Genomic DNA, 16,652 nt, shown 5'->3' with positions numbered 1-16,652 from the left:
TGGGCTTTAGTCCTGTGACTGTGGCAGAGCCGTGTGGAGCTCCACATTTCAAAGCTTGGTAGAAGAAGCAAGGTGCTGCAGTGGAGAATTCTCCGTCAACCTCTGACACGCTCCATGTTGACCTTCAGCTTTCAAAGCAGGCTGATCTCTCCTGGATGAAGAGTCACTGATCTCCCAGCTGGAGCTCCAAACTCTCCCTCACTCTCAAACTCTGGACTTGTTGGCTTGATGTCCAGTAACCTTGGCTGTTGACTTGTCCTCCCACTGGACACTGCTTCTGTTTGCTGTCACATCAATTCACCTCCAAAAGAACAAAGATCACATCAGTGACAATAAGAAGCTCCTTCTTCTTTCACTTCCTCGGGGCTCCAACCTTCTTAAGAAGAAGAGCTGGACAACAAGGATCAGTCTGATCAGTCTCTTCTAAATATGATCAGCTGCTCATTTCAGCTCCTGGAGCAGCCCCGCTCTCTAAAGTATTATTGCTCTGAATTGAATTAGAGGAGCTTTGACTTAAAGGCTGGGGTGGTCGGGTTCCTTAGCAGGTAGAGACCACCAAGGTCTACCAGTAGGGGGCGACACTCAAATGAGCCTTCTTATTATAAACCCATGAGAAATATTCACCCAGTTACTTAAAGGACCAGACCCAGACAAATATGGTTTTGTTTATAGAGCAAACACATATTTATTTACAGTAAAACACACACTACAAATTAAAGGCTTTTTTAAATGAACTATGGAGTTCAACAACTATTTTTAGAAAGAACTTTATACCAAACTAAAGAACCAAACAAACATCTAAAATAATTAAAAATGCAATACTTTAACCTTTTAACTATCATAAAAACTCTAAACACTTTTTTACAATAGAATAACTATCACTTAAATTTACATTACTTACAGTCGTCCTACCAGAGACTTCAGACGTCCTTTCGTCTCCTAATTCAACAATCTTCCAGTGAAACTTATCAAAAGTCCAAATCAGCTCTTCTGCCTCTTGCTCTGACTTCCAGGGTGATAAAGTCCATCTACAATAGAACTGATCTATTGTTTCACTGTTAATACTCAGACTATGTCTCTGTGGTCTGCAGGTGCACAGGATTAACCCCGCCCCCTTTTCTTCAGTCTAACCAATCACAACAACAGACAGCAACAGGATCCAATGAAAATAACAGAACACATTAAAACGTCACCAGACAGATTAACACATTGACCTAGGTTCTATGTTGTATATTTCTATGTTTAACCCTTTATTTTACCAACAGCTCCACTCAGATTTACACCAAAGTTATAAAATATTCAGGAAACAAATGTTAAAGGGTTTGGAGTTTGGGATGAAATATTCACACTTGAACAAAATTAAAGAAAAACTTTTAGAGTTTAAAACATTTAAGAAAGAATAAAAACACAATATCTGAATAACTGTGTGTGTGTGTGTGTGTGTGTGTGTGTGTGTGTGTGTGTGTGTGTGTGTGTATGTGTGTGTGTGTGTGTGTGTGTGTGTGTGTGTGTGTGTGTGTGTGTGTGTGTGTGTGTGTGTGTGTGTGTGTGTGTGTGTGTGTGTGTGTGTGTGTGTTGTGATCCAGATGTTGGAGGACAGAGATGGACTGAGCTCTGCAGCATGTTAGTGATCAGCATGTTGATGAGACTCTTCTCCTCCTGGTGGCTTCAGCTGTTTGGACTTTACATTTCTAAACTCTTCCAGTCTGAACCTTCTTCAGTCTCAATGACTTCAACATCAAACTTTGTCCTCTAATCTCACTTCTTTCTCTCTTTATTCAGGTTGAGGGGCTGCAGGTTGTCAGAGATCAGCTGTTCTTCTGTGGCCTCAGCTCTGAAGTCCAACCCCTCCCTCCTGAAACATCTGAAACATCTGGACCTGAGTGAGAACCAGCTGCAGGATTCAGGAGTTGAGCAGCTGTGTGGTTTTCTGGAGAGTCCACTCTGTAGTCTGGAGACTCTGAGGTCAGACTCCATGTTTGAGTTTGTGTGCAGTGAAAGTTGTGTTGACACTAAAGGTCAGACATCAGGCTGATATGAGATGATCCACACTGAGGATCTCCATGAGAAACTGAGACTTCTTCTCTGGGCTTTAGTCCTGTGACTGTGGCAGAGCCGTGTGGAGCTCCACATTTCAAAGCTTGGTAGAAGAAGCAAGGTGCTGCAGTGGAGAATTCACTGTCAACCTCTGACACGCTCCATGTTGAGCTTCAGCTTTCAAAGCAGGCTGATCTCTCCTGGATGAAGAGTCACTGATCTCCCAGCTGGAGCTCCAAACTCTCCCTCACTCTCAAACTCTGGACTTGTTGGCTTGATGTCCAGTAACCTTGGCTGTTGACTTGTCCTCCCACTGGACACTGCTTCTGTTTGCTGTCACATCAATTCACCTCCAAAAGAACAAAGATCCCATCAGTGACAATAAGAAGCTCCTTCTTCTTTCACTTCCTCGGGGCTCCAACCTTCTTAAGAAGAAGAGCTGGACAACAAGGATCAGTCTGATCAGTCTCTTCTAAATATGATCAGCTGCTCATTTCAGCTCCTGGAGCAGCCCCGCTCTCTAAAGTATTATTGCTCTGAATTGAATTAGAGGAGCTTTGACTTAAAGGCTGGGGTGGTCGGCTTCCTTAGCAGGTAGAGACCACCAAGGTTTACCAGTAGGGGGCGACACTCAAATGAGCCTTCTTATTATAAACCCATGAGAAATATTCACACAGTTACTTAAAGGACCAGACCCAGACAAATATGGTTTTGTTTATAGAGCAAACACATATTTATTTACAGTAAAACACACACTACAAATTAAAGGCTTTTTTAAATGAACTATGGAGTTCAACAACTATTTTTAGAAAGAACTTTATACCAAACTAAAGAACCAAACAAACACCTCAAATAATGAAAAACTCAAACCTGAAACATTTGACCTTTCTACTAACCTCCACCTTTTCTCCACAAGGCAACAACAATCACTTCAATTTACATTACTTACAGTCAATTGTCCACACACACACACACACACACACACACACACACACACACACACACACACACACACACACACACACACACACACACACACACACACACACACACACACACACACACACACACACACACACACATTCAGACGTCCTTTCGTCTCCTAATTCAACAATCTTCCAGTGAAACTTATCAAAAGTCCAAATCAGCTCTTCTGCCTCTTGCTCTGACTTCCAGGGTGATAAAGTCCATCTCCAATAGAACTGATCTATTGTTTCACTGTTAATACTCAGACTATGTCTCTGTGGTCTGCAGGTGCACAGCATTAACCCCGCCCCCTTTTCTTCAGTCTAACCAATCACAACAACAGACAGCAACAGGAACCAATGAAAATAACAGAACACATTAAAACGGCACCAGGCAGTGTGGCGGGGTTGGTTCCCGTTCAAAGAACAACCACAGCAACTCCAAATGATGAGTCGACTTCTCTTTTATTGTCCCCAGCAGTGCCGGGGCTCCTTATTTACAGTGAGACAAATATTTACAACAAGAACAGAAAACCTGAACTGATCCCGGCTCTTCCTTTAGCTGGTGGGTTTGGAATACTGTTCTGGTCTGAGTCGTGTTGCTCCACAGTGCAACTTCAGGGAATGACTCCCTCTGCAGCTTTGCCCACTGCTTTTATTCTGTTACACCCCTCCCAGGGGGGGGTGGAGTCATCTTCACCATTCATACTTTCATAAAACAAATAATAATCACATCCTACGTTAGAACACTTCATTTTCTACTAAAATTGAACAAAAACATTTTCCAAATGAAGTCACAAAATAATTCCCCTTATAAAAAGAAATTAATAGTTAAACCAAACACCAAATGATCACATGACCCTAAAGTCACACTCAGGCTTTGTTATAAACCCGGGTTAACTCCACCCGTCTTGCCTGTCACCAGCTCCGTCATGTCACCGCTCAGTGTGTGTGTGTGTGTGTGTGTGTGTGTGTGTGTGTGAGGATGTTTGAATGTTTGCACAGGTAAAACATAGCCAGTCCAGATGTGCACCCCTGGATCACTGTGCTAACAGGTGGGGAACGAAAGATGAATTCAGTGAATGATGTCATGAGAAATACGGAGGGGATGAGGAAATGAGTGTGTGTGTGTGTGTGTGTGTGTGTGTGTGTGTGTGTGTGTGTGTGTGTGTGTGTGTGTGTGTGTGTGTGTGTGTGTGTGTTGTGATCCAGATGTTGGAGGACAGAGATGGACTGAGCTCTGCAGCATGTTAGTGATCAACATGTTGATGAGACTCTTCTCCTCCTGGTGGCTTCAGCTGTTTGGACTTTACATTTCTAAACTCTTCCAGTCTGAACCTTCTTCAGTCTCAATGACTTCAACATCAAACTTTGTCCTCTAATCTCACTTCTTTCTCTCTTTATTCAGGTTGAGGGGCTGCAGGTTGTCAGAGATCAGCTGTTCTTCTGTGGCCTCAGCTCTGAAGTCCAACCCCTCCCACCTGAAGGAGCTCTACCTGGGTTACAACGACCTTGAGGATCCAGATGTGCAGCAGCTGGTTGGTCTTCAGCAGAGTCCAGACTGCAGCCTGCAGACTCTCAGGTCAGTAGATGTTGGAGTGAGTCCATGCTGCTTCCAGCAGGTTTCTACTAAACACAGTTAGTGTGAGAACAAAGATCCAGAGTTTGACTGCTCTGTGAGGCTGTGAGAGGAGAACGCTGAGCAGCTTCAGGATTGGACAGCAGAGGACACAGTCAGCCAATCAGAGGAGCCTCAGGCTTGTTGTGTTGGTCTGACAGTGGTGGTCCTTCATGAGCTCTGAGCTGCTGCTGTGGACAGGACTGAAGTCCTGGCTGCTCCACAGAGACTCTCCTCATCACCTCTCATCTCTCTCATCTCTCTCATCCCTCTCATCTCTCTGCAGGTGGAGGGGGAGCTCTCACGATATCTGGATGATGGACTTGTCAGATTTGAGAAGCTTTATGTCCTGAAGATCCACTGAGGAGAACAGAGAGGACGCTGTGAGAGTCCAGCATCGAACCAGGGTTCTTCTGGATGTGACGCAGAACCATCACTGTGTGGACTGAACCTCTTCCTCTGCCTCTTCATCCTGCTCCTGCTCTTCCTCCTCCTCCTCCTCGGCCTGCTCCTCCTCCTTGGACTGCTCCTCCTCCTCTTCCTCCTCCTCCTCCTCCTCCTACTCGGCCTGCTTCTCCTCCTCCTCCTATTCCTTCTCCTCCTCCTCCTCTTCCTGCTCCTCCTCCTCTTCCTGCTCCTCTTCCTTCTTCTCCTCCTCCTCGGCCTGCTTCTCCTCTTGCTGCTCCTCCTCTTGCTAATCCTCCTCTTCCTCTTAATCTTCCTCCTCTTCCTGCTCCTCCTCCTCTTCCTCCTCCTCCTCTTCTTTCTCCTCATCCTCCTCCTTCTCCTCCTCTTCCTGCTACTCCTCCTCCTCCTTCTCCTCCTCCTCCTTGGCCTGCTCTTCCTCTTCATCCTCCTCCTTCTCTTACTCTTCCTCCTCCTCCTCCTATTCCTTCCCCTCCTCTTCCTCCTCCTCCTCCTCCTCCTCGGCCTGCTCCTCCTCCTTGGACTGCTCCTCCTCCTCCTCCTCCTCCTCTTCCTCCTCCTCCTCCTCCTCTTCCTCCGACTCGGCCTGCTTCTCCTCCTCCTCCTGTTCCTTCTCCTCCTCTTCCTCCTCCTCCGCCTCGGCCTGCTCCTCCTCCTTGGACTGCTCCTCCTCCTCCTCTTCCTCCTGCTCCTCCTCTTCCTCCTCCTCCTCCTCCTCCTCCTCCTCCTCCTCCTCCTCCTCCTCCTCCTCTTCCTGCTCCTCCTCCTCTTCCTGCTCCTCTTCCTTCTTCTCCTCCTCCTCGGCCTGCTTCTCCTCTTGCTGCTCCTCCTCTTGCTGCTCCTCCTCTTCCTCTTAATCTTCCTCTTCCTAATCCTCTTCCTCCTCTTCCTGCTCCTCCTCCTCTTCCTCCTCCTCCTCCTCTTATTTGTCCTCATCCTCCTCCTTCTCCTCCTCTTCCTCTTCCTCTTCCTCCTCCTCCTCCTCCTCGGCCTGCTCTTCCTCTTCGTCCTCCTCCTCCTCCTCCTCCTCCTCTTCCTCCTCCTGCTCCTCCTCTTCCTCCTCCTCCTCTTCCTCCTCCTCCTATTCCTCTTTCTCCTCCTCCTCCTCCTCGGCCTGCTCCTCTTCCTCCTCCTCCTCCTAGTCCTGCTCCTCCTCCTCCTCCACCTCCTCCTCCTCCTCCTCCTCCTCCTCCTCATGTGTTGGTTCATTGTGTTGGGCCTGGCCTCCATGGCTCACCCCCTCAGGACAAAGGAACATTTGGTCGCCCCCGGAAAAATTCTCCATTGGTCACGTGACCCCCACCAGGGGGTCCACGGCAACCCCTCCCTGGAAGCTGCATCCCTGCACCTCACCACCAGGGGGATCCACCAACTCCATCCACAGCCGTAGAAAACGCCCCGGAAACTCTGAAGCCAACCCGGCTCTGATTGGCCAAGGCCATGGTGAGCACAGCAGGGAGCCGGACCATGATGCGCCAGTATAAAAGTCCGACCTGAGAAAACACACCGTCTCCAAGACGGATTCACGTCCATCCAGACGCAGGACTTCGTACGGAGACACAAGGAGCCGCGTGTTAACTCACGTGGACCGGCCCAAAACTTTTTAACTCCCTTCTCTCTCTCCCCCTCCTTCACTAATCCGCCGCCGCTCGTGTTATCTGATCAGATAAGCTCACACACACACAGTCACATTTAGCAGCCAAACTGCTATCTGGTGCTGCTAAACCACATCCACATCCATCACCAGAGTTCTAACTGCATGTCCTGTTAGAACTCCGCCGCTTAGAACCGGGATGACAAAGTCCACCAGTCTTTACGGGAGTAGGTGAGACCGCGTCGTTCCGAGACCCCCTCGCGCATACTCGCGTGACGGGCGTCTTGTTTATCTGGTCCCTAAGCAACCACTGCGGCCCCCAGACAGAACGAGTCAAACGCCTCTAGTGGTCGTGTGGGTCATTGCAATGCCTCTTGACGTCCACCTGGTGGACACATCAGGCCATTGCGCGCTCCCTCTGCGTGCCGCTGCACGCCTCTAGTGGTTGTCACGGTCACCACACTGACCCGACAACGTCTGCCTCCCTCTGGTGGACATTCGAGGTCGCTACACCCACTCACATTGACCTACCGTCTGCCTCCACCTGGTAGATATTCGAGGTCATTACACCTATTTCACTCATCACTCCAGGCCAGACACACACACACACACACACACACACACACACACACACACACACACACACACACACACACACACACACACACACACACACACACACAAACAAATACACACACACACACACACACACACACACACACACACACACACACACACACACACACACACACACACACACACACACACACACACACACTTTGTACATAGTGTTGCTGTTTAATAGATTAGATCTCAGTGTTAGATGTCATTTGCTACTTGAATGTGTTGATTTATGAAATGATTTCAGAATTATTGATGAATTAATACATTTTGTTAATAAACGCCTTTTAGCTGAATTGAACGATTCTTGGTGATTATTGTGTATTTATTGTTGACAATTCACCTTGTTTGTAACAGTCTGTGCTCGGATCTCACACCTTCCCTTTTATTTAAGATTGTTATATTTTTACACAGAAATATTAACTAACTTAAATAAACCTTTTACAAACAAGACTGATATTTATTCTGGTATTAGCTATTTCCAGTTTATTTGGTGGTGCCCCATTCATTATTAATAATTAAATAACAAATTTATTCAAATTAATACTTTTTCATTACTAACTTATTTTTGATAATTTATTAACTTTTAAGTAATTACTCAATTACTTTAGATGTTAAGGAATAAATGTATAATTATTATTTGTAATCATAAATTACTTCCAGTGATTTATTACTTTCAGTAATCTATTACTTACAGTAATTTAATGCTAATAACCAACCATAAATCCCAACAACCTGAAACAGATGTTAACCAGGTGTGAACGGCCCAGAAAGACCTGATGAGACACACAAGCTGAAGAGGCTCTGACAGAACTCACTCAGAAACCTGAGTCACTTCTCTGTCTGACAAAACAAACTCCTCCACTTCTTATCATCTTCTTATCATTCTTATCATCATGTCTTCTATCAGCTGTTCTTGTGAGGATGTCATGGTTCTGAAAGAGTTCTGTTTCTGCTCCTGTATTCATAGCAACTGTGGATGGAGCTTCAAATAGCCACAGTCAACATTACAGTCGTCCTTCATCACTACACAACAAGTTGCCTGACGAGCTCAGTCACTAGAGCATGAGACTCTTCATCTCAGGGTTGTGGGTTTGAGTCCCACGTTGGGCGGTGCTCTCTTTTCAGGCAGTGGTTCACAGTGTTGAATCCTACAGCTGACCACTCACCACTGTGGCTCCCTGAGCATGACCTTTGACCCCCATCAGCTCTCTGGTTCCTCGCCTACTCCACCAATCCAGATCTCTCTCCGTTATCTGGATTGACAAACATTTTCATTCCTTGATAAGCGTTACTACAAAGCAGGTGATCAACTCAGTAATTCAACCAGGCTGTTCCATCCTGATCAGAGCTCGTTCACATAAAAGGGGCGATGATGAAATAAACAATACTAACTCCTCTCTTTTGTTCTCATGAGAGGCTCTAATACTCTTCTGTAATAACCAGCTGGTCTGAGCTTCTTAAAAAACATCTCCAACAATGTGTTTAAAGTCTGTGGCAGACAGAAGAACCAGACAGGAGGTAAAGCTGTGCTTAGCTGAGTGAATTCATTCTATGATGCAACAGTTACCATGGCAACATGGAAAGAGCTCCTTTCTGGCATCACTGTGATGTCATCAGTCTCAGTATCTCCTCCATGATGAGCAGAACCAAATGAAAAGTGTTGAAATGTTGAAGTGTTGAAGTGATAGAAAAGCTGCAGTGAGAGTCCTGACAGGAACCAGCAGGAGAGATCACATCACCACAATAAGAGCTTCTCTTCATTGGCTTCCTGTTCAATCTACAACAGAATTTAAAATCCTTCTTTAACCTCTAAAGCTCTTAACAACCAGGCTCCATCCTATCTTAAAGAGCTCTTAGTCCCATATTACCCACAAGAACACTTGGTTCCTCGATTTCAGACACAAGTTGTCCTCAATCAACTTCAACACTTGAACTTTGGTTTAAAATGTGTTTCTTTGATATTTTGAGATTCAGGAATTATGTCACCAATGAGCCTGAAATATATGTTTGGAGGTTTTCAGGAAAACTTAAGCAGCTGGAGAAAAACCAGGAGTGACAAGGAGAACATACAAACTCCAAGCCGGCCCTGACTCTAAGTGTGGAAATGCTCCAAACCTGCAGCTTTATGATAATCACTGGAGTCCTTTAGCTTCTTCAACATGTCGGCTCGTTGGTCTAGGAGGATGATTCTCGCTGAGGGTGAGAGAGGTCCTGGGTTCAATTCCTGGATGAGCCTTTTGGTCATCAACCATGATCCTTTATGTTTAATTTCCAAAGAGGTTCTGACTTTGTGTGTGAGAATCCTCCTCCCAGACCAACCAGCAACATCTTCAAGAAGCAAAAGGACTCAACCAACAGTATCGGGGCTTTATTCACTTTGAGGAGCTTTCAAACAGCAACGCCGACACATTTCATGATGAACTCAAACAGTGGTGCTAAAAGGGGGATAGTACTATACGGGGGCTTTTCCACCGGAAAGAAGCAGTTGCTAGTTCGGAGCCAGGGCGAGTCTTCGCACCAGTTCTTTGTCTTTCCACTGCCAAAGCCCCGGCCAAGCAGGAGCTAAACTGGTGCTACGCTGGCCCCACTTCGTTGCTGGGCCAAAGAGGAGCTAGACTGGGACCCGACGCGTCATCAGCTGGGGGCGGAGTTATCTCTGGAGGTATCGCTACTTAAAAGACGGAAGCGAGGCTGAACCGGCTTTCTGAAAACTCCAGCAAACACGGAGCCCCGGAGTGGTTATAGAGAAAAAAATTAAAAATACGTGTGGGAATGATATAATAAGTCGTTCCCTGAAGTTAATAACACGAGGGAACGGGATTATTTCATTCACGTTCGCGGAGCCGCGGCTCTTGAGAGCACTGCCGCGCTCCTCCGCTGTCAGTCAGCTCCGTCGGCTATAATTTAGAAGCAGTTTTCCTTTGTCGTTTATTTTTCACACTTTTCATGGTGACATTATTTTAACTAACGTCACGTCCAGGTCTTATTTAGTGTTCTGACCACAGGCTGAGGTGCTGCAGCCGCTGAGCAATGGTGTACGGTTCCATTGCGCTCCTCTCCGAGACGCTCCAATATTATTTTCTCACCCACAGAACTTCTTTATAATGAATTATTTTGGTTCATCAGCAACTAAAAAACAAACTACATACCACTGTAAATGAAAGCTTGGATTTTATAGGCATAAAATGAGCCTTTAAACGGCTTCATGTGAAAGAGCTTTAATCAGTGTGTTTACGGAGGTTACCATTGGAAACAGTTTTTAGAGCTTCGTTCTATCATTGTAAACCTCCATTCTTCTCCATGTTGAAGCTTTTGATTCAGACACGTCCAGAAATAAAGTGAAAGGAGCAGAAATTCACTATGTAACGCCCAAATGTTGAAAAATAAGCCCCAAACTCATACACGCATTATTTATTTCCCCTCTATGGCCACTCCGGGACTCCGGACTAAAACAAGACGGACGCGAAAAAACACCAATAGAGACAAGAAGAGACTCAATGTTTTCTTTCTCTTTGGTGCATCAGAGGTTCAGGCCAAACTAGATGGAGCGACCCGGACTAAACCAATGAATACAGTCCGTCTCCTTGTACCTGTATGAGCGCTGTCAGCGCAAAATGTTTGAAATCAGTGACGTATCACGTTTTGGAGTGACACAATGACATGGCTCCCACTTGGCTCCGGTAACGGCGGAAAAAGAACCGGTTCTTTGGTGGTGCTCATTTAAGAACTGGCTCTGGCACCGGCCCCGAACTAGCTCCTGGTTCTTTTTGGTGGAAAAGCCCTATATGTGGCACATAGCGACTCTGTGCTACAAGGAGCCAAGTCGGTAGATTCTGTATTTAACAGGTTGTTCGACGTGATTAAATGATATGATCAATAACAGAGGCCCTGTTATATACGTGTAAATATGTATATATATGTTGTATACAACTTTATATTGGTTCAGTGATGTGCTATTAAATAAGTATGTTTCTTCCATAACATATTTGTTTTTTGGTCCGTTCAATAACAACTGGCCCTACAGTTTATCACATCTCACAATGTAGTATTTAATAGTCCACAATCTATTACAATTTACCATTTGAAGTCCATTTACATCAAAATAGAATCCACTCTCTGTTCTTTCTTCTGTCTCTGTTTCCATTATTAATCCTACTAATTGATCAGCTGTGTCATTACAGGCTGTCACTGTCAGTGTCTAATGTTGGATTTACTTTGTTTTAAGTAATATCTGGCTGTTGATCTATGATTTTATTTCTTATTTTGATGGTGAGAGTTCATTTTTATTTTTGAAGTTAAAACCGTTCATTCAGTCTCTTTTTGGCAGCGGCCAAATTCAGCTCAGATCCAGATCAGATCCATAATGTGATTTTTTAACAAGTGAAACAGGAAACGGTCTGTAAGGTGCAGTACGGCATGGCTCCGCCCCCTCCACAATGTGACAGGGTCTCAGTTATTTGGTGTATAACTAGTCCTGAACTGCTGGAGCACAGACACAAAAAGCTCATCAGGAACAGGTTGCTGGGACTTTTGTTAACGATTCAGAAAACCGCTTCCCAAAAGAAACTGCTAAACAATGTCTCATACAAAGCAGATGGGAGAGGTTCCTTATGGAACAGATGAAAGGAGATTAAAGGAGATTAAAGGAGATGAAAGGAGATTAAAGGAGATTAAAGGGGATCAGCATCTATTGCCATGGAGACGCTGAGAACAAAGGAGAGGCAGGCCCACTCCATCATACTACCTTAGTGCAAGATGGCGCCAGGGTGTAACGGCTGCCGTCTGCATGTTCTGACACTTCTTCTGAATCTGTTGTTTATCACTGCATTGTTTGGATATTTTTGCCAAAACGTCACCGCGTTACTGGTTTATGACCGTCAGGCACTGATGAACCTAAAACCACCGCATGAGGTGTGTCTAAACCTCAACTTTAATGGATCGCCAGCAAACAAAGCTCATCTTCTGAGGGACCTCTTTATGTCCCGTCAGCTGGATTTGGTGGGCCTCTCGGAGACCTGGCAGCAGGTGTGTGTGTGTGTGTGTGTGTGTGTGTGTGTGTGTGTGTGTGTGTGTGTGTGTGTGTGTGTGTGTGTGTGTGTGTGTGTGTGTGTGTGTGTGTGTGTGTGTGTGTGTGTGTGTGTGTGTGTGTGTGTGTGTGGCACCGATCCTCTATGTTGTTATAGAAGCGTCCTTCTATTGACCTGGAGGAGAGGTTAGCAGCACGTCACCCCGTGTGTTTCCATGTGTGCGTCAGTCAATGCTAACGTGTTAACTAGGTGTGGTCAGGCTGGTTGGGGGGTGTTGCAGTCGAGTTGGGAACGGGATCGTGGGGTTCCGGATCCTTCTCGCAGTGCGATGTGTGAACCCACGTTGTCCTTTCAGGACCTTCATGGTGGTGTGAGTGGTCAGCTGGATCTGGAATGGAACCAGCCACCTCTGGTCAGACCACCTCTTCCGTCTTGAGTTGTGAATAACCTGGTATTCACTTTTCCTGCACTGTGCAGCCTTCCTGAGCCAATGGACGGAGATCCGACACCGTCCCTTCTACACAAGAGGATCTTTCACACTAAAGAGAACTCCCTCACCCAGCTGGTCCTGGATCTGTCTCTGTTTGCTCACTATTGTTGGGACTCCGTCACCCTCTCACCCCCAGAGGGAACCGGCCTCCTGCAACAATTCAGTTGGAGGATTTCTTCATAGGAAAGACCAGACTGGCCCCTCCCCCGTGCACCTTTCAGTTCCGATGCTGGTGGCCAGAGGGGCGCCGGGACCCGACTCCAAGGACCAAGGTGTGAGGAGAATTTTTCTCCGAGAGACAGAAACACAGGAATCAGACTGAGAGCCATTGGACAAAGTTTAAGAGACGGGAAAACTAAACATCATTCCTTATGAGATAAAACAAGATTCCTCCAACGTTCCCTCACGCTTTGGCAAACAAAGAATGAATGAAAATAAAGTAAAATAATAAGGTGAGCAAGCGTTTCTTCATTGCAGGAGCAGTAGAGCAGGAAAAACATCAGTAGAATGTAAAAAACCTCCATCAGAGCTGTGAGGACGAAGACCCTGTCAGGAGTGTTGTTCTCATTCTGTACGACAGGAAATGACCTCACTCCTCCAGAAAGCATCCGACCAACCGTGGGGAGAAGTGGAGCACTAACTCTGCAGCAGGTTAAAATAAAACTAAACATAGAAACAACAAAAACACACAAGACAGACCAACATAAAGACAAACTCACAGAATGCTGACAGCTGCATCGTCGCCACACCAGGTTAGACTAAATGAATGTTCTTAGTGATGACTCAGCAGAAATCACTCCATTTGGAGTTTGAGCGTATTAACATGGTGCTGGTCTGGTTCTACTGCATCTGGTGATCCATTACCGGCTTTAGTTCAGCTCTTTGATACAAATTGTGATGAGACCCAAAGGATCTCTTTTTTGAGACTTTATTCCTAATTACCAAGTATTAATTAAAACCTCTTCTGTCTCTTCTTTTATTTGACTAAACCCACTGATTTAGAGTGATAACTCTATTTTATTTAATTTGATCCATTATCAAGAACAATATTAGAAATCTATTGATGATCTGAACCTTCCCTCCTGTTGAGACATGAGATCACCCATGGCTCACTAAAGCAAATATCATTAACTAGTTCTAAGTTCCAGTGATTGTTCCTTGTTGAACTTCTATATAGATTATGTCTGATAATCAGGATTTTGTTTCAGCAGAGGTAATCTATTACCTACAAAAGTATTGAGAATAACCTCATTAGTAGTGGAATTCAATAAAAACTTATGGCAAGGCTATAGTAAGACCTCGGAATGGTGACAGTTGTCGAAAATAAACACGTTGCTAGATTTTGATATAAAATGTTGGTAAGGTTATAGTAAAACCTCCAAATGGTGACAATTGTTGAAAATAAACACGTTGCTAGATTTTGATATAAAATGTTGGCAAGGCAATAGTAAGACCTCAGAATGGTGACAGTTGTCGAAAATAAACACGTTGCTAGATTTTGATATAAAATGTTGGCAAGGCAATAGTAAGACCTCGGAATGGTGACAGTTGTCGAAAATAAACACGTTGCTAGATTTTGATATAAAATGTTGGTAAGGCTATAGTAAGACCTCGGAATGGGGACAGTTGTCGAAAATAAACACGTTTCTAGATTTTGATATAAAATGTTGGCAAGGCTATAGTAAGACCTCGGAATGGTGACAGTTGTTGAAAAAAAACACGTTGCTAGATTTTGATATAAAATGTTGGTACGGTTATAGTAAGACCTCCAAATGGTGACAATTGTCGAAAATAAACACGTTGCTAGATTTTGATATAAAATGTTGGTAAGGTTATAGAAAGACCTCCAAATGGTGACAATTGTCGAAAATAAAGACGCTGGTGGAATTCAATAAAAACTGAAGGCAAGGCTATAGTAAGACCTCGGAATGGTGACAATTGTCGAAAATAAACACGTTGCTTGATTTTGATATAAAATGTTGGGAAGGCTATAGTTTGACCTCGGAATGGTGACAGTTGTTGAAAAAAAACACGTTGCTAGATTTTGATATAAAATGTTGGTAAGGTTATAGAAAGACCTCCTAATGGTGACAATTGTCGAAAATAAACACGTTTCTAGATTTTGATATAAAATGTTGGTAAGGCTATAGTAAGACCTCCAAATGGTGACAGTTGTCGAAAATAAACACGTTTCTAGATTTTGATATAAAATGTTGGGAAGGCTATAGTTTGACCTCCAAATGGTGACAATTGTCGAAAATAAACACGTTGCTAGATTGTGATATAAAATGTTGGGAAGGCTATAGTTTGACCTCGGAATGGTGACAATTGTCGAAAATAAACACGTTGCTAGATTTTGATATAAAATGTTGGTAAGTTTATAGTAAGACCTCCAAATGGTGACAATTGTTGAAAATAAACACGTTGCTAGATTTTGATATAAAATGTTGGTACGGTTATAAGTGACAATCAATATAGTTTAATAATCACAGAGCACTTTTGGTTTTATTTCCTTCTTTCTCGGGGGTTCACGTGGGTCTGCGTTGCTCCGTGTTTGCCGGCGACTGGCTGAGGCCATGTCGGCCGAGCTGAGGAAACTCACCCGCAAACACGGGATCCGCATCTCGACACCTTTCCCCTGCAGCGTGGAGCAGGTTGCTCTGGCTGTGGGGGAGAAGGTCAGCTACAGCAGGTGGAGCAGGTGGAGCAGGTTGCTCTGGCTGTGGGGGAGAAGGTCAGCTACAGCAGGTGGAGCAGGTGGAGCAGATTGCTCTGGCTGTGGGGGAGAAGGTCGGGTACAGCAGGTGGAGCAGGTGGAGCAGGTGGAGCGGATTGCTCTGGCTGTGGGGGAGAAGGTCGGGTACAGCAGCGTGAAGGCGGCGGCCCGGATGAACGGCGCCGTGGTGATCTTTATGGACCGGGTGGAGAAGGCCAACTCCGTTGTGGAGACAGGAATCACCGTGCGGGCTATAAGGAAATCCTGTCTGGAATGAAGTCTCCGCTGCTGAAACACGCAATCTGTTTCAGAAGACAAGTATTTATGATACTCAATAACCGGAATGAGGAGCTCAACCTCAGGTTCCGTGTGAGAGGAAATGATTATGACTACGTTGTCTTCGCGAGCTCGGCTGGCATGAAATGTTTCGGCTGTGGTGAGGAGGGACACACGGTGAAGTCCTGTCCGCGGCGGGCTGAGTCGGCTCAGCCCGGTTCCGCGGAGTCCCGTGGCGCTGCTGCCACGGCCGCCGCTGCCCCGATGCCGGGGCCGCGGGCCACCGCCTGGGGGGTGCCCCCCCCCGGTGGTGGCTCCGCGATCCGGGCTCCCGGGAGACGCGGTGGCTGGGGCTCAGTCCAAGCGGCCGATCGCCGCTCCTCGGGTTTTACCGAGGAGACGCGCTGCTGTGACCGACCAGGAGAGCATCAAACACGGGGTGAGTAGTGTAAATACACCGGGTGGAGGTGTGAATGTGAGCGTGAATGAGGAGAGTATGTCGGGTGGAGCTGGAGAGGAAGGAGGAGTGAATGACACTGAATGCAGCGTGAATGAAAGAAATGTAAATATCACTGGTGAGGTGGAGGGAGAAAAAAGAAAAAAAGAAAAAAAAGTGGTTGAAAAAAAGAGTGAGCCAAATGTGGAGCAGGAAAGAGATGAGGAAGGAGAAGGAAGGAGCAGCAGAGCTGATCAGGTGGAGGAGGTAGGAAGGAGTGCAGCATGGGCAGAACAGGTGGAGGAGGTAGAGATGGAGGAAGAAAAAATTGGAAAAAATAAACCTGCAAAAAGGAGGAGGAAGAGAAAAAACAGTGAAACAAAGAAAATGTGTGGAGAGAATCGGGGGTCAGAAGACAGTGGAAACGAGTATGCGTCAGATAA

General features: G+C 45.6%; 1 protein-coding gene across 5 annotated transcripts in view; it reads left to right on the top strand.

Moving 5' to 3' along the window:
- LOC308128325 (protein NLRC3-like) overlaps positions 1–16,652 on the top strand; it is a 434,409-nt gene that overhangs the window by 371,288 nt on the left and 46,469 nt on the right. For all 5 annotated transcript variants that reach the window (XM_080494032.1, XM_080494031.1, XM_080494033.1 and 2 more), the window contains one exon: positions 1,783–1,965. In XM_080494032.1, the coding sequence (XP_080350158.1) occupies positions 1,783–1,965 (183 nt within the window). The remainder of the gene's footprint in view (positions 1–1,782; positions 1,966–16,652) is intronic.

This window comes from Lipophrys pholis (genome assembly GCF_963383615.2).
Source record: "Lipophrys pholis genome assembly, contig: SCAFFOLD_32, whole genome shotgun sequence".
Lineage (NCBI taxonomy): Eukaryota > Metazoa > Chordata > Actinopteri > Blenniiformes > Blenniidae > Lipophrys > Lipophrys pholis.
This window is presented reverse-complemented; position numbering and strand designations above follow the sequence as displayed.